General features: G+C 43.3%; 1 protein-coding gene across 14 annotated transcripts in view; it reads left to right on the top strand.

Moving 5' to 3' along the window:
* The window catches only part of PDE4DIP (phosphodiesterase 4D interacting protein), a 230,620-nt gene that overhangs the window by 187,464 nt on the left and 25,030 nt on the right, over positions 1–18,126 (top strand). For 6 of the 14 annotated variants that reach the window (XM_089916999.1, XM_089916997.1, XM_089917001.1 and 3 more), the window contains 8 exons: positions 319–542; positions 1,162–1,314; positions 3,347–3,532; positions 7,307–7,558; positions 7,907–8,038; positions 8,719–8,838; positions 10,293–10,482; positions 11,097–11,221. In XM_089916999.1, coding sequence (XP_089773125.1) covers positions 319–542; positions 1,162–1,314; positions 3,347–3,532; positions 7,307–7,558; positions 7,907–8,038; positions 8,719–8,838; positions 10,293–10,482; positions 11,097–11,221 — 1,382 coding nt within the window. The remainder of the gene's footprint in view (positions 1–318; positions 543–1,161; positions 1,315–3,346; positions 3,533–7,306; positions 7,559–7,906; positions 8,039–8,718; positions 8,839–10,292; positions 10,483–11,096; positions 11,222–18,126) is intronic. The other 8 variants (XM_089916994.1, XM_089916952.1, XM_089916975.1 and 5 more) reach the window with 2 other exon arrangements.

Here is an 18,126-nt window from a genome sequence, read left to right as displayed (position 1 = left end):
GTACTTACCGGAGACTGGGAACCAACAGTTCTCGGACTCCAGCTGTACTGGGGACCATACGTTAAGCAGCAATGCCTTGGAGCACTAGCTGAGCCTCTGCTAGTCCTCAGTGTGTTGTGTGGCCAGTGCACTGGGTAGCTCTTGCTCTCCTTCCCTCTGCACCTGACCTACTTTCCACTCCTAATCAGAGATGGGTATTTCGTTTACCCTTTGCAGGAATGGTCCCCTTGACTTATGTTGCTTTTCCCATGTGCCCTAGTCAGGACTAGCTGGTCCAGTGACTTTGGGTTCAGCTGTTGTCCTCCTTCACCCCACTAGGCTCAGCAGGGAGCTGCAGGAGAAGGAGAAAGTGATTGAAGTCCTGCAGGCCACGTTGGATGCGCGGTCCCTAACGCCCTCCAGCAGCCGTGCCTTGTCTGACTCCCACCGGTCTCCCAGCAGCTCTTCCTTCTCGTCTGATGAGCCGGAAGCCTGCTCTGACATGGACATAGCCAGCGAGTACACACACTATGAAGAGAAGAAAGCTTCACCCAGTCACTCAGGTAGCCTCCACTTTCTGAGTGGAACCACCTCTATCTAGGCTGAGAGGAGACCTCCACATCCAGGCCTTATAGAGGCACCTTGGTGTGTATCAGGCCGAACCGTGCCAAGCACAGGCCCCAGTGGGTCAGGATCTTTGCTATGCTCCTGACTCTACAAGTTACCCCTGTCGCTGGGTCTCCACCAGCATATGGATACTGCTGTTGGACACGGCGAACGACAGTGGGGAGAGTGAGATTACGGAGACTTCTCTTCCCCACTGCCTCATGAGCATACCATCTGTCTGACTGACCTCCTTTTTTAAGATGGGATATCCTATCCCTCCAGCTAGCTGCAGTTCCTGAACCCCGGAGTTTCCGTGGGTGTCCACAGATGCTGCTGGACTTGCCTGGTATTTTTGGAGGTACCATTTTCATGGTTTCAGGCTCTGAGCCCCACTCTCACCTCTAAGGTGGCTTTCCTCACTGAAGGAGTTGTCTGCCAGTAAGGAATGAACACCGCTCCCAGCGCTTGTGCTTGACGCTCTCCCTGAAAACCAGGCTCTGCCCTGGTTAAATATAAGGCCAGATTCCAGTTCTTTGTAGAACATCAAACATGTTCTTTCACTCATGGGTTTTGTAGATTCCATCCATCATTCGAGTCTTTCTGCTGTACTGTCTTCTAAACCATCAGCAACCAGTGCATCTCAGGGGGTTAAGGCCGAACCCAGCAACAACCCCATCAGCTTGCCAGCTCCCCAGAATCCCCGCAAGGAGGCCAGCCCGGCCCATCCAGGTATGCAACAGCCAGTGGGGCAGGGTCTTCATCCCCTCTTCCTCAGCTGCCTGTTTGACTTTTCTTCGGGGACAAGAAAAGCATCATTAGGAGCTTATATATCAATACATCAAATCCTAGACAAAATCAAGAGACCATCCAGATTAGCTAATAGTGTCTGACTACTCTTTGTTTTAAATATTTTAGAAAAGTAAATAATCCACAATAGACTTTGATCTACATATCAATTTTGACCAATAGTTGGCTAATCATTCTAAAAGAAGCATCTTCATTTCTTTCTCTCATTTCACCCTGAGAATCAAAGAGGCAAAATGCTTCTCCTAGGATTACTGTAGCCAAAGAACAAAGGGAAATTTACATCCGCTGCTCCCTTATATGTGTTCCCCGTTTTATCTGCAGAGGAACCTCTACAGTAGGTAGGGCAGCTTACTTCATAGCTAAGGATGCTTCAGTATCCTTAGACAAGATTCTGTTCATATTACATTATCGTTTATGGGTTTATGAATGGGTTGGTAGTCCTTGATGTGTATATGGTGTGTATCTTGGACCAATAGTTGTACATTTCATTTACCTGCCTCAGCTTAGTTACCAGGGGGTGCATTGTTCAATCACAGCTCCACACCAGCAATGGCAGAGAAAGGGCTTGTTCTCACCTCCTACCACCCAACAAGATGGGCTGGCTGGCCGCCTTCAGTGTGGTTGTGGTGAGGTCGGACTCGTGTAGAGGTGCCCCCAGAAGAACAGCACTTTCCTTCTGCCGCCCTTGTCTCTCTTGAGGACAAGTCAACCAAAATCTTAAGAAAAAGAATGTGTTCAACTCTTTCTGAGTCTGGGCTCAAAGTTTCTGGGCCAGGGTGGGCAGCAGCTAAACCAGGAAATCATGGGGAAAAGCTATTCACCTAGCACTGTAGACATCTGTGTAAATGCTTTGGGATCAGAAAGAGCAGAAGGTCAGGGGTTTTAAAAAAGGAATGCCTCCCTGAAGGAGGCCTGGTCTGTGTCACTTGCTAATTCAGGGATCTTTGCTGTAGTGCTCTGATGCTATGTCAGTATCTTGGGGTAAGGGATGTTTTTCAGAATGTGATCATCGTCTTTCACGTGAGACGTTCTCCACAGGTCTGTCTTGGTTTCTTCTCCCTCTGTGGGCCATCTGCCCGATAACTCTTTTTAGGAAGAGGAGACAGATTCAAACATGAGAACTTCCCAGGGTTCCTAAAGACCTGTCTATAGATGGACTGCCTAATGATGACCTGTGAAGATTTTTTTAGAAAGAAATTTCTAAGCCCTACTGCCAGAGTTTATGATTCAGTAGATTGCAGTAAGGATGAAAGAACCCACATATTTTAAGAATCTTTCTTAAATTATTTGAATGTCCAGAAAGATTTGTAAGCCATTGTGTGTAAGTCAGTATGCCAAGGCTTTTATTTTTCCTTTGGTGAATGAACACATTGATTTGGGATTCTGAAGTTTGTTTCCATCAGTGTTGAATTACATGCATTAGTCATGCAAACTTCCCCACTATCCTAGTCCACTTCTGCCCTCCTCAGGATGAGTCCTGTTGCTTTCAGAAGAGGACTTCTAGGTGTAGGGAGAGTCTTGTCACAAGGGCCAGGACTAGCACATGCTGGTAGCAGCACCGCAGGGGCTCTTGAGAGCATCCAGGCACAGCCATCCTCACCTATCCATGTCCAGATGGCTAAGATGGGGCTTTCACGGCTGCCTAGGTTATGGTAGTGCCACCTTGCCTTTTGTAGCCAGTTGTTTTCAAGATGAGCATAGAATGTGTATGCAAGATACATGTACAGGATACATCCCTGGCAGGGAAGGAGGAGGAGGGGGTCAGCTAGGCCAGCATCCTGGATAACAGTGCTTCCCCTTGGCCATCTGAGTCATCACCACATTGAATGATAGACACTCCCCAAGGAGATGTTTGGTCAGGGAATAGTTTCACCTTCTCAATCTTCCACCCATTCTTTTCTCTGACTTTCTCTCTAATGGTTTATCTCCTTTCTCCCTAACTTTCTGTTTCTAGGCCTTCATTTTCAATCCATACCCACGCTGGTTAGCCTTCCCCAGGCACCACTGCCCTCAGCTCCACCCAGCTTCCTGCCTTTCAGCTCTGCTGGCCCTCCCCTCCTTGGCTGCTGTGAGACACCCATGGTCTCCTTGGTTGAGGCTCAGCAGGAGCTGCAGATGCTGCAGAAGCAGTTGGGAGAAAGTGAGCACTTCCTGCTGCATTTGTGTTCTTGCGAATGATGGACCCACACTGTGTTTCTCTGCATGGCTTTGGCTGGATGGCAGAGTTTTAAAAAATAACGTAGGGGTACACGTTATCAGTGGACAATTGAGGGAGGGCTGTGCTTGCTGCTTTGGGAACTATATTTATTGTTATCTTTCTCATGTGTGTACCTCATCCGTTAACAGGTATATCTGTCCATCAGGCCCTAGACCTGGTGCTCTCCCACTGCTGACAGTGTGGGGTACCTTCCACCCAGCGTATTGAAGCCCTGACACATTGGCAACATGGTCACTGGCAGGACATGGGAGAGAGGTTTTTTGCCTGCCAACGCAGGATGAAGTGGCCAGAAAAAGATGGCCACATTCAATGGGATCATTTCCATGGCAATTATATCCTCCTCTGTGAAATGTTTTTAGTCAAGTTCAAATTCTGACATCATCAGGTTCGGGGCTAAAAGGATGGTGGAGGAGGGATTAAGAAGGGGTGCCAGGGCTTCCCTGGTGGTGCGGTGGTTGAGAGTCCGCCTGCCGATGCAGGGGACCCGGGTTCGTGCCCCAGTCCGGGAAGATCCCACATGCCGCGGAGCTGCTAGGCCCGTGAGCCATGGCCGCTGAGCCTGCGCGTCCAGAGCCTGTGCTCCGCAACGGGAGAGGCCACAACAGTGAGAGGCCCGTGTACCACAAAAAAAAAAAGGGGTGCCAAACCTCTCTTCCCCTTACACGAGGTTAATTTCTGTTTCTGCACAGGCGACACAAGGACAGCTAGAAACAGAAGCACAGGCTGTGATGTCTGATTGTGAATTCTGTCAACTCCCAGATATAATTGATGTTATGTAGTCACAGAATTCATAGAATATGTGGTCATCTTTTAGAGAAAGGTTTGATGTAAATATGGGCTGGATGCCACATCATAAAACATTTTGTTTTATTTTAAGCTATAAGCTATCACTTATAGCTTAAAATAAGAAAAGAACCTCACGTGATGAATTTGCTCTTTGGTAGTGCTTAAAAAAACTAGAAAGCAATTTGAAATGACCTTAAAACCACACTTTGTGCCTGTAAAGAAGAGCTTGGATGAGGCAGAAATTGATGGTAGGGTCACTGTACAAAGGGTGTCCAAGACCACAGCTAGGAATCTCCATACCTGAAGCCCCAAAGTTCATTCGGATTGGCTTGTTTATCAGCTCTGAAAATGGATACACTGTCTACTCTGACATCAGTTTGATTTCCAGAACCAGCTAGACTAAGTCTATTTTTAGAAGAGTTTGTACATCTTCCTTTCTGCAGGAAGTGAAGTCTTAGAGGCTACCTTCTGCTTATCAGCATCACACAGGTACAGCAACCTAGGTTTGCCTACCAACGTGAACATGGTTTTACCCTGTTCCCTGCCAGAGCAGTAACTAAAACTCAGAGAAGTGAGGTTACTTGTTCAAGATCACTAGTAACTGGGAGAAATGGGCTTGAATTCAGATCCTCTGCTCCCAGTTCCATATTTCCATTATACCTTCTCTATCTAGAATGGTTTTGTTACAATCCTGCTCAGAGCACAGAGCTGAGCTTGGCTGAACAACTCTGGAGGCCCCCTGCAACAATCTTTTCTCTCTTTAGAGATGAGAGGAAGGTGCTGTTCTCTCTGATCTAGAACTTGCTACTATAGCACACCTGGAAGCAACAACTGATGGATAACAAATTTGTTCCATGCCAAAAGGCAAGGCTATTCTCTAGATTACCTTTCTTTTCCTTGACACCTTTTCCTTCATCTTTCCACACTGTCAATTTGTCTTCGCCCAAAAGGAAAGGTGGAGGAAGGAGAGCACTGTGCATGAAAGGGTCTGTGATGTGGGTTGAATTGGAGTCATATCCAGTCTGTGCCACTGGCCAGAGTTTGGGTCGTCCCAGCCTTGGTGAGGAAGGCTGTAGCCCTTTCTTTTGCCTTGTCAAGCACAGTCCTCACCAGCTCTCCTCCTTTGCTTTGAAACAAGCTTCCAAGTGGACAGTGGTGCATGGCGGCTTCTCAGGCCACTGTGGGGCTAAAATTTCCTTGTGCAAGAGTCTGTCTGGCGTCTTTGCATGGTTTAGGGCATGTGCTCTGTATCGTGTGACCGGGAAGACTGGAACATGAGAATACTGATCACTGTTACCGATAGACTTGGCACCTCCTATGACCTTGGTGAGATAGTAAGCTGACTGTCGACAATCACTGATTTCCCCCTCTGCCTGTGTGGGGCTGGTGTTGAAGGAGGTGTGAGAGAGGCAGGAAGTCACATTCTTTAAAATACTGACTACAGGGCTTCCCTGGTGGCGCAGTGGTTGAGAGTCCGCCTGCCGATGCAGGGGACGCGGGTTCGTGCCCCAGTCCGGGAAGATCCCACATCCCACATGCTGTGGAGCGGCTGGGCCCGCTGAGCCTGCGCGTCCGGAGCCTGTGCTCCGAAACGGGAGGGGCCACAACAGTGAGAGGCCCGCGTGCCTCAAAAAAAAAAAAAAAATTACTGACTATAGTTTAGATGCTTACGTGTTTCATCTCCCTCTTTAACTTCCTGTGATCCTAATGAATATCTAGTATTTTGCAAATTGGGGAAGGGGAGACCCATGACAATACTTCTCAAACTTTCCTGCCTCCTAGAATCAGCTGGGATGATTTTAAAACATCCAGTGCCCAAGCTGCACTGCATACCAATTAAGGTAAAATCTCTGGGGGTCCAGGCACCAGTACATGTTTTTACATTGTCTCAGATGATTCCAGTATGTGGCCAAATTTGAGAAACAGTTATAAATGAGGATCAAAATTGGCAACTGCCAATTGCATTAATCCCTCAAAGGGGGTTGGCTTGGTTGGAGGGAACCATGACCTCACTCCTCACTCCTATTTCTTAGGTGGAGCTACCTGTTTACTCTGCTGCCCATATTGATAATCCCTGAAAGAAAGTAGTCTTCTGAATGTGAATATCCTAAACTATGGCCCTGTTCACCTCTTTCCCTCTCTCCACCAAGTTGGGCTTCTTTTTACACAGAAGCAGAGATAATGGGAAGGCCCATGATTTCATAGGATCTATGAAAGCACCAGCCTATGAAATGAAAGGTCCTCCCTACCGCATGGAAGAGTGTTCATGACTCTTTAGACATGAGTGATGACATATTTCAGTTCCTGGAATCATGTTGGGTAAGAATGAAATCATCTATTGCCTTACCTAGAACCTCCCCCAGCCTCAGCAAAGAAGTTCCTCACTCTGGAGTAACTGGGGCCGCCACGTCTAGCTGGATTTATACCCCCTTTCTCTTCTGACAACCCCAAAGGAAAACCGAAAACCTGGCAGGTTAGCTTCTGGGTACAGCAAGTACTCATAGGGACACAAATATTCCCGTTCACAGGTGTGCTCAATGCTATGGCCCATCACACTCTTAACCTCTGATTTTCCCAGTGAGTTCTACTTCTGGAACTTCCCCAGAATCTGTCATGAGGAATTATCACAGGAGCCAGAATTAGGGCCACTGGACTTCCCTTTTGTGTACACTAGTGACTTTCTGATACGTTATTCATCCCCTACCTCTTGGTGTCTCATGCTAGCAAATACAAGGGGTGAAAAGTTATAGCCTCTAGGATGGGAATCCTCATCTAATTGGAATTTCCCAGCAGACTGGGACCTCTGATAGCCCACGTGTCCCCTTTAGTGTCTGTTCTTAGCAATCACATGCTTCCTTGCCGATCCTTCTGTTCCGATACTGCTTCTCATTCATGTTTCATTCTGCCCAGGTGTCAACAATGTTCATCCTGCTTCCCCAGCCACATTGCCAACCAAGCATTTAGAAGCCAGCTCTTCCCACTACCTCAGCCCTGCCCAGCCCCTCTCTCCTCTGAGGGGCACCACAGAACTGGGCAGAATCCTCGAGCCTGGGTACTTGGGCAGCGGAGGCCAGTGGGACATGATGAGGCCTCAGAAAGGAAGCTTATCTGGGGAACCATCTTCAGGCTCCTCCATGTACCAGCTTAACTCCAAACCCACAGGTAAAGCACAAAGCGGATCAGCTCAATTATTTTTCTAAACCATGTGAAACCCCTTACACTTACCAGTTACCCTGGTAGCTGTACATGTACAATTACAACTCCCTTACAAGTACCCCTGCATGGGAGGAGGCCCATGGGGCTTGGTTAGCACCAGCTGTCCTGTGTTTGAAGCCAATTTACTCTTTAAACAAAGTCACCTGAGCTCTTGGATGCCCGTGAGAGAGACCGGTGATGTTTAGGGATCTTGCTGAGAGGCCACTGGCCAAACCCCACACCCCCCATATGGGCCCCACTAGTGACCAGGATTCTCCATCTCCCACCTCCTCCTGCCCTGCTGGGTGACTGCAGGGACTGACCTGCTAGAGGAGCACCTTGGTGAAATCCGGAACCTGCGCCAGCGCCTGGAGGAGTCCATCTGCATTAACGACCGCCTGCGGGAGCAGCTGGAACACAGGCTCAGCTCCACTGCCCGCGGAAGCGGTAGGAGAGGCCCAGGGCTTCCTGTTTCTGGTTGTAATTAGGGAGCTGCTGAAGGTCAACCCCTAGGCAGAGCTTCGCAGATTTCAAAGCACCGAGGTCTGCTTTTCTGTATTTGCTCCTTACACCAGCAAGGCAGGGGGCAAGTACTATGCTCCCGTTGCAGCTGTATCTGAGCTCAGAGAGTAACTTTCCTCGCGGCAGATCTAACCAGGTCTGGTCCCCAGAATCCTCTGACTTCTCTTCCAGCCTCATCTGCTCATATCCGCCTGCTGACTTCTGTGTCCTGGCCCTGTGATTGGCAAGGGGTAGAGCCAGGTCTGCAGGGCCTCCTCCAGCCACTTCCCGAGGTGGCCCTCCTCCCCCACCACCCCCAGGCTGCTGGCGCTTGGAGGCCGTCCCTTCCACACGCCCTTGTCCTGCCCACAGCTCAGCGGCAGGTATTTAGGGGAAGGGCCTCCTGAACAGCTGCAGCCAGGGCACGTGGTAATGCACGCACAGAGCCCACTCAGAGGAGCCACGGGAAAGCCAGGCATTCAGCCCATCAGGCTTTAGGCCCAGAATGCGAGTTCTCTGGGTTTTCTGCTGGGTTGGGATGGTATCTTTGGAGATGCAGAATGAGCAACACAGAGAGCGTCTATTACCCAAATGTGTAACTTGCCTGCTTGCACTTCCTGGGACAGGACCCACCTCTAACTTCTACAGTCCGGGCCTGGAGTCCACACCTCAGCTCTGCAATGAGAACAGAGTCCTTAGGGAAGAAAACCAGAGGCTTCAGGCTCAGCTCAGTCATGCTTCCAGAGGTGAGTGTTCAAAAGCCGCAAACTGTGGTTACTCCCTTTCCTCCCTGCCCGTACCAGTCACCAACTGGAGAAGCAAAGAGACAAGCTGGAGAGAACAGAGCTACCCAGACCTACCAACCCCAAACTCCCATAGCTATTCTCAGTCTAGAAAGGGCTACTTCCTGACAATTCCCAACCACGGGCCCTTAGACTCCTAGGCTCCAAGGACAAGGGGCTCTAGGAAATCCACCACCTCTGTGCAACCCCCCTGCAGATACTGTCATTAGTTATCAAACTGCATACCTTAGTGCCTGTTCTACCTGCCCACAGTTCACGGTTAGTTTGGACCCAGGACAGGGAGCAACATGAGGCCTATACACTCTCTCAGGTTTCTCCAGACTTGGCAGCTGTTCTGTGTATCCCTCCCATGCTGATCTGCTATCCCCATATCTCCTCACCACCTCCTACTCATACACTCAGGGCTCCTCTTTGGTCACTAGTCCTCATGACTCTGTGTCTGAAGATGCTAGCAAAATGTCCTCCAGAGCTTTCCCAACACTATTCAGTGGGCATCCACGTGTGGGCATCATTTCCTGTGCGGCCTGGTGGGGCAGCTGACCTTAGTGTTAATTGACTAAATGGAATCAATATACTTTCAATTACAAATTATTTTTATTTACAAATATTTATTGAATAGCCATAACACACAAAGAATAGTGGCTAAGAGGATTAAGCCCAGAATGAAAGAATGCTTGTGGGAAAGGAAAAAGACATCAAGAGATATTTCTAACTTAGCCTCCTCAGAGCAAGAAGATGTGAGAGGAGTGATCCCTGCTTGCGAAGATAACAAAAATTATAAGATAAGGGAGAAGGCAGAGCTACTAAACTACCATTGCGTGCCTGGAAAGATCAGAACAGACCTCACAGGTGAGAAGATAGTAAGATTTAAAAGAGCTCAGTCTGCCAGGCCCAGGTGATTCTGCCCCAGCCGACTGACAGCACCGGAGCCTTATTCTCAGAGTCTCTGTCAATAGTCTTTGAGAAATCATGAAGATCAGAGAGATGCTGCAAGACCAGGAAAGAACAGATAGCTCTATTTGCAATATGATGAAAACAATATATACTAAAAACTGTAGACAAGAAATTTTGATGTTGATCCGTGGCAAAATTCAAGAATGGATTACTGCACAGAAGGTATGTGAGGACTTAGAAAACAGCATCAGGAAGCAGAGTGTTTTCTCTAAAAGCAAGGTGGGACGTATTAACTCAGAGGATCAAAGGGCATTGCCAAGAAAGAGGTTCCCACCCCCCTGAGTGTGTGGATATAATAGCATACCCTCACTTTGTCTCTCCTGGTAGCATAAGCTGGCCCTCCTTTTGCTTTAGTTCTGTTTGTCAGGATGGATGTGCTTGGGCTCATCTTGCTGCTGACTTTTGGCCCTACAATATATGTACTCCTGTGTTCTGCCCACCAGAGCACTCCCAGGAAACAGAATGTCTGAGGGAGGCTCTGCTGACCTCTCGATCCCGGCTTCAAGAGCTGGAAGTGGAGCGGGAGCGCCAAAAGGTGGAACGGCAGCAGCTTCTGGAAGACTTGAAGGAGAAGCAGCAGGAGATCTTGCATTTCGAGGAGGAACGACTATCTCTCCAGGAGAAAGACTCCAGGTTAGAGGGAGCCCACTGATAAGGAAGGTGGCCCATTTTCAGATTTAGCAAAAGGGATATTGGCAAGATGGTTAATGGTCTTGCCATTGAGGTTTTTGGAAACCTCACTATCCCCTCCGCTATTCCGGATTTATGGGTAACTTTGAACAGAAGGAAGGACTTCTCTGGGAATGTCTTTTTCACTCCAAAGTTGAGAGAGTAAAACCCTGTTATGGAAGGCTTCAGCATATCAGATTCTGGAGAAAGGACATTCTCGTGCTTCCAGTTAGTTTTAAGATATTAGTCCCACCATAACCTAGGAAGCTTCTACACCAGCCATGATGCTGGTCCCCAGCGTAAACCTTGTAACTGCTTGACACCATGAAAAGAGCAATGTGGGGCAGTAAGAATACCAGGTAGTGTGTCCTAGGTATGGTAGCTAATGGCATGACTCCAAGCACAGTTACTTTACCTTCCAAGCCTCTGTTGCCACATCTGTAAAATAAAAGCGATGGTCTTCATGACCCCTGAGTTGACATCTAGGGCTAGAATTCTATGATGCAGAAGTTGGCTCACAGCCTCTTGCCCTGGTGGGGCCCCACCAGCTCAGCGGACCCTTGCTTCTCCCCTGACAGGCTGCAGCATAAGCTGGCCCTTTTGCAGCATCAGTGTGAAGAGAAACAGCAGCTTTTCCAGTCCCTCCAGTCAGAGCTACAGATCTACGAGACACTTTATGGCAATTCCAAGAAGGGGCTGAAAGGTATGTTTTCCCTTCTTCCCCACCCTATGAGCTTCTTGCTCTTGCTAAGGGTGCTGGTGAAGTCTTTACCTTGGGAGTTGTGGAGATCTTGGAAACCTATCTTGCTCTGTCTCAGAAAAAAACCTCAGTCATTGAGGATCCCAATAAGAAGAGAGGGGAGCTGTCACACACAAAGCCCAGAGGTTGGTGACATGAACAAGATCCAGCCTCGACATCCTTAAAAATAGGCCACATCCTTAAAAATAGGCCACAAGAGTCGAACTATACCCACCTGCATGGTCTGAGACAAGTTAATCAAAGTCCAGATTATACAGTAATTCAAAAAAAAAATACACAGAACTGTCCTGGTGATATCATCATTTGAAAACGTCTTGAATGTTTTGAATTCTGACCACCCATGCAGCCAATGTTGCAGAAAACCTGCTCTTACCCCAGTGAGAAAATTAAAAGTTTTTTTAAAGAAATTTTTATTCTCGAATTTTTGTCAGAAAAATAATTTGCAGATATATTCTCCAAGTCTTTTTAGTGTCTTTGAAAGACAAAACTTTAAAATTTTGTTGAAGGTCAGTTAATCAAATTTTTTGTTTTATTATTTATGCTTGTATGTCCTAGCTAAGAAATCTTTGTCTATCTCAAGATCATAAAGATTTCCTTGTATTTTTCTTCTTGCAGTTTTATAGCTTTTGCTCTTATGTTTAGGACTGCATTTCACTTTGAGTTAATTTTGTATGCGAAGTGAGAAAAAGGTTAAAGTTTTTCCAACACCATCTGTTACAAAGACTGCCATTTCCCATTGAATTACCTTGACAGCTTTGTTGACAATCAAGTGACCATAACTTCTGTTAATAATATTTTGTAATTTTTAGTATATTCATCTTTCATATTTTAACTTATACATAAATATTTCTCATGTGTGTGGGATAACATTTTTATTTCAATTGCCAAATAATTGTTTTTTTGCTAAGATATAGAAACACAATTGACTTTTCATCACCATGACTGTCTTCTAATTGCTTGGCAATCTATTGAAAAACAATTGCCAAGGCAAAAAAAAAAAAAAAATCACTTCTCAATATATGTGTGAGTCTATTTCTGAATTCTCCATTCTGTTCCATTAATCAATATGCCTATTCTTACACCAATACCAAACTGTCTACATTGTTAGAGTTTTATAGTAAATTTTGAAATCAGGTTGGGTAAGTCTTCATACTTTGCTCCCTTTTTATTTTTTTTCTCTTTTAAAAAATGTTTAAAATTTATTTTTTATATTAGAGTATATTTGGCTTACAATGTTGTGTTAGTTTCAGGTGTACAGAAAAGTGATTTAGTTATACATATATCAATTCTTTTTCAGAATCTTTTCCCATATAGGTTATTGCAGAGTGTTGAGTTCCCTGTGCTACACAGTAGGTCCTTGTTGATTATCTATTTTATATTAAAGTGTGTTTATGTTAATCCCAACCTCCTAATTTATTCCTCCCCCCAACCCTTTCCGCTTTGGTAACCATAACTTTCTAAGTCTGTGAGTCAGTTTGTTTTGTAAATAAGTTCATTTGTATCATTTTTAAAGATTCTACATATAAGTGATATCATATGATACTTGTTTCTCTGTCTGACATACTTCATTTAGTATGATAATCTCTAGGTCCATCCATGTTGCTGCAAATAGCATTATTTCATTATTTTTTATGGCTGAGTAATATTGCATTGTATATATGTACCATATCTTCTTTTTTTTCTTTTTATTCTTTTGAGACATTTATTTTTAACATCTTTATTGGAATATAATTGCTTTACAGTGTTGTGTTAGTTTCTGCTGTATAACAAAGTGAATCAGCGATATGTATACATATATCCCATATCCACCCTCTCTTGCATCTCCCACCCACCCTCCCTATCCCACGCTTCTAAGTGGTCACAAAGCACAGAGCTGATCTCCCTGTGGGATGCAGCTGCTTCCCACTAGCTATCTGTTTTACATTTGGTAGTGTATATATGTCAGTGCTACTCTCTCACTTCGTCCCAGCTTACCCTTCCCCCTCCAAGGGGGAAGTCCCTCTTGAGCATCCTCAAGTCCATTCTCCACGTCTGCGTCTTTATTCCTGTCCTGCCCCTAGGTTCATCAGAACCTTTTTTTTTTTTTTTTAGATTCTATATATATGTGTTAGCATATGGTATTTCTTTTTCTCTTTCTGACTTACTTCACTCTGTATGACAGAGTCTAGGTCCATCCACCTCACTACAAATAACTCAATTTCGTTTCTTTTTTATTTTATTTTATTAACGTCTTTATTGGAGTATAATTGCTTTACAATGGTGTGTTAGTTTCTGCTTTATAACAAAGTGAATCAGCTATACATATATATATATCCCCATATCTCCTCCCTCTTGTGTCTCCCTCCCACCCTCTCCGACCCCTCTAGGTGTTCACAAAGCACAGAGCTGATCTCCCTGTGCTATGTGGCTGCTTCCCACTAGCTATCTATTTTGGTAGTATATATAAGTCCATGCCCCTCTCTCACTTCATCCCAGCTTACCCTTCCCCCTCCCTGTGTCCCCAGGTCCATTCTCTACATCTGCGTCTTTATTTCTGTCCTGCCCCTAGGTTCTTCATAACCATTTTTTTTCTTTAGATTCCACATAAGTGTGTTAACATACGGTGTTTGTTTTTCTCTTCCTGACTTACTTCAATCTGTATGACAGACTGTAGGTCCATCCACCTCACTACAAATAATTCAATTTTGTTTCTTTTTATGGCCGAGTTAATATTCCATTGTATATATGTGCCACTTCTTCTTTATCCATTCATCTGTCGATGGACACTTAGGTTGCTTCCATGTCCTAGCTATTGTAAATAGAGCTTCAGTGAACATTGTGGTACATGACTCTTTTTAAATTATGGTTTTCTCAGGGTATATGCCCAGAAATGGGATTTCTGGGTCATATGATAGTTCTATTTTTAGTTTAGTTTTTTTTTTTGAATTTTTGTATTTTATTTATTTTTTTATACAGAAGGTTCTTGTTAGTCATCAATTTTATACACATCAGTGTATACATGTCAATCCCAATCACCCAGTTCATCATATTTTTAGTTTTTTAAGGAACCTCCGTGCTGTTCTCCATAGTGGCTGTATCAATTTACATTCACACCAAGAGTGCAAGAGGGTTCCCTTTTCTCCACACCCTCTCCAGCATTTATTGTTTGTAGATGTTTTGATGATGGCCATTCTGACCGGTGTGAGGTCATACCTCATTGTAGTTTTGATTTGCATTTCTCTAATGATTGGTGATGTTGAGCATCCTTTCATGTGTTTGTTGGCAATCTGCATATCTTCTTTGGAAAAATGTCTGTTTAGGTCTTCTGCCCATTTTTGGATTGGGTTGTTTGTTTTTTTGATATTGAGCTGCATGAACTGCTTGTATATTTTAGAGATTAATCCTTTGTCAGTTGCTTCATTTGCAAATATTTTCTCCCATTCTGAGGGTTGTCTTTTCATCTTGTTTATGGTTTCCTTTGCTGTGCAAAAGGTTTTATGTTTCATTAGGTCCCATTTGTTTATTTTGTTTTCATTTCCATTTCTCTAGGAGGTGGGTCAAAAAGGATCTTGCTGTGATTTATGTCAAAGAATGTTCTTCCTATGTTTTCCTCTAAGACTTTTATAGTGTCTGGCATTACATTTAGGTCTTTGATCCATTTTGAGTTTATTTTTGTGTATGGTGTTAGGAAGTGTTCTAATTTCGTTCTTTTCAATGTCGCTGTCCAGTTTTCCAAGCACCACTTACTGAAGAGGCTGTGTTTTCTCCGTTGTGTATTTTTGCCTCCTTTAACAAAGATAAGGTGACCATATGTGCATGGGTTTATCTCTGGACTTTCTATCCTGTTCCATTGATCTATATTTCTGTTTTTGTGCCAGTACCATACTGTCTTGATTACTGTAGCTTTGTAGTATAGTCTGGAGTCGGGGAGCCTGATTCCTCATGTTCCATTTTTCTTTCTCCAGTTTTGCTTTGGCTATTTCAGGTCTTTTGTGTTTCCATACAAATTGTGAATTTTTTTGTTCTAGTTCTGTGAAAAATGCCTTGGTAGTTTGATAGTGATTGCATTGAATCTGTAGATTGCTTTGGGTAGTAGAGTCATTTTCACAATGTTGATTCTTCCAATCTAAGAACATGGTATATCTCTCCATCTGTTGGTATCACCTTTAATTTCTTTCATCAGTTTCTTATAGTTTTCTGTGTACAGACCTTTTGTCTCCTTAGGTAGGTTTATTCCTAGATATTTTATTCTTTTGTTGCAATGGTAAATGGTAGTGTTTCCTTAATTATTCTTTCAGATTTTTCATCATTAGTGTACAGGAATGCACGAGATTTCTGGGCATTAATTTTGTATCCTGCTACTCCACCAAATACATTGATTAGCTCTAGTAGTCTTCTGGTAGCATCTTTAGGATTCTCTATGTATAGTATCATGTCATCTGCAAACAGTGACAGTTTTACTTCTTCTTTTCTGATTTGGATTCCTTTTATTTCCTTTTCTTCTCTGATTGCTGTGGCTAAAACTTCCAAAACTATGTTGAATAAGAGTGGTGAGAGTGGGCAACCTTGTCTTGTTCCTGATCTTAGTGGAAATAGTTTCAGTTTTTCACCATTGAGAATGATGTTGGCTCTGGGTTTGTCACATATGGCCTTTATGATGTTGAGGTAGGTTTCCTCTGTACCTACTTTCTGGAAAGTTTTTATCATAAATGGGTGCTGAATTTTGTTGAAAGCTTTTTCTGCATCTGTTGAGATTATCATAATGTTTTTTATCCTTCAGTTTGTTAATATGGTATATCACACTGATTGATTTGTGTATATTGAAGAATCCTTGCATTCCTGGGATAAACCCCACTTGATCATGGTGTATGATCCTTTAATGTGCTGTTGGATTCTGTTTGCTAGTATTTTGTTGAGGATTTTTGCATCTATGTTCATCAGTGATATTGGCCTGTAGTTTTCTTTTTTGTGACATCTTTGTCTGGTTTTGGTATTAGGGTGATGGTGGCCTCGTAGAATGAGTGGGAGTGTTCCTCCCTCTGCTATATTTTGAAAGGGTTTGAGAAGGATAGGTGTTAGCTCTTCTCTAAATGTTTGATAGAATTCACCTGTGAAGCCATCTGGTCCTGGGCTTTTGTTTATTGGAAGATTTTTACTCACAGTTTCAATTTCATTACTTGTGATTGGTCTGTTCATATTTTCTATTTCTTCCTGGTTCAATCTCAGCAGGTTGTGATTTTCTAAGAATTTGTCCATTTCTTCCTGGTTGTCCATTTTATTGACATATAGTTGCTTGCAGTAATCTCTCATGATCCTTTGTATTTCTGCAGTGTCAGTTGTTACTTCTTTTTCATTTCTAATTCTGTTGATTTGAGTCTTCTCCTCTTTTTTCTTGATGAGCCTGGCTAGTGGTTTATCAATTTTGTTTATCTTCTCAGAGAACTAGCTTTTAGTTTTATTGATCTTTGCTATTGTTCCCTTTATTTATTTTTCATTTATTTCTGATCTGATCTTTATAATTTCTTTCCTTCTGCTAACTTTGGGGGTTTTTTGTTCTTCTTTCTCTAATTACTTTAGGTGTAAGGTTAGGTTGTTTATTTGAGATGTTTCTTGTTTCTTGAGGTAAGATTGTATTGCTATAAACTTCCCTTTTAGAACTGCTTTTGCTACATCCCGTAGGTTTTGGGTCATCGTGTTTTCATTGTCATTTGTTTCTAGGTATTTTTTGATTTCCTCTTTGATTTCTTCAGTGATCTCTTGATTATTTAGTAGTGTATTGTTTAGCCTCCATGTGTTTGTATTTTTTACAGTTTTTTCCTGTAATTGATATCTAGTCTCATAGCATTGTGGTCAGAAAAGATGATTGATGTGATTTCAGTTTTTCTTAAATTTACCAAGACTTGATTTGTGACCCAAGATATGATCTATCCTGGAGAATATTCCATGAGCACTTGAGAAGAAAATGTATTCTGTTGTTTTTGGATGGAATATCCTATAAATATCAATTAAGCCTATCTTGCTTAATGTGTCATTTTCTTAACATCTTTATTGGGATATAATTGCTTTACAATGGTGTGTTAGTTTCTGCTTTATAACAAAGTGAATCAGTTATACATATACATATGTTCCCTTATCTCTTTAATGTGTCATTTTTGTTTCCTTATTTATTTTCATTTTGGATCATTTCATTTGTTTCATTATTTACTTTCATTTTGGATGATCTGTCCATTGGTGAAAGTGGGGTGTAAAAGTCCCCTACTATTATTGTGTTACTGTTGATTTCCCCTTTTATGGCTGTTAGCATTTGGCTTATGTATTGAGGTACTCCTATGTTGTGTGCATAAATATTTATAAGTGTTATATCTTCTTGGATTGATCCCTTGATCATTATGTAGTGTCCTTCTTTGTCTCTTTTAATAGTCTTTATTTTAAAGTCTATTTTTTCTGAAATGATAATTGCTACTCCAGCGCTCTTTTGCTTTCCATTTGCATGGAATATCTTTTTCCATCCCTTCACTTTCAGATTGGATGTGTCCCTAGGTCTGAAGTGGGTCTCTTGTAGACAGTATATATACGCGTCTTGTTTTTGTACCCATTCAGCCAGTATGTGTCTTTTGGTTGGAGCATTTAGTCTATTTACATTTAAGGTAATTATTGATATGTATGTTCATATTTCCATTTTATTAATTGTTTTGGGTTTGTTTTTGTAGGGCTTTTCCTTCTCTTATGTTTCCTTCCTAGAGAAGTTGCTTTAGAATTTGTTGTAAAGCTGGTTTGGTGGTGCTGAATTCTCTTAGCTTGTGCTTGTCTGTAAAGGTTTTAATTTCTCCATCAAATCTGGGTAGAGTAATCATGGTTGTAGGTTTTTC

This window comes from Delphinapterus leucas, chromosome 1, assembly GCF_059928025.1.
Source record: "Delphinapterus leucas isolate spDelLeu-1000000601 "Yukka" chromosome 1, BTC_Dleu_Yukka2, whole genome shotgun sequence".
NCBI lineage: Eukaryota > Metazoa > Chordata > Mammalia > Artiodactyla > Monodontidae > Delphinapterus > Delphinapterus leucas.
This window is presented reverse-complemented; position numbering and strand designations above follow the sequence as displayed.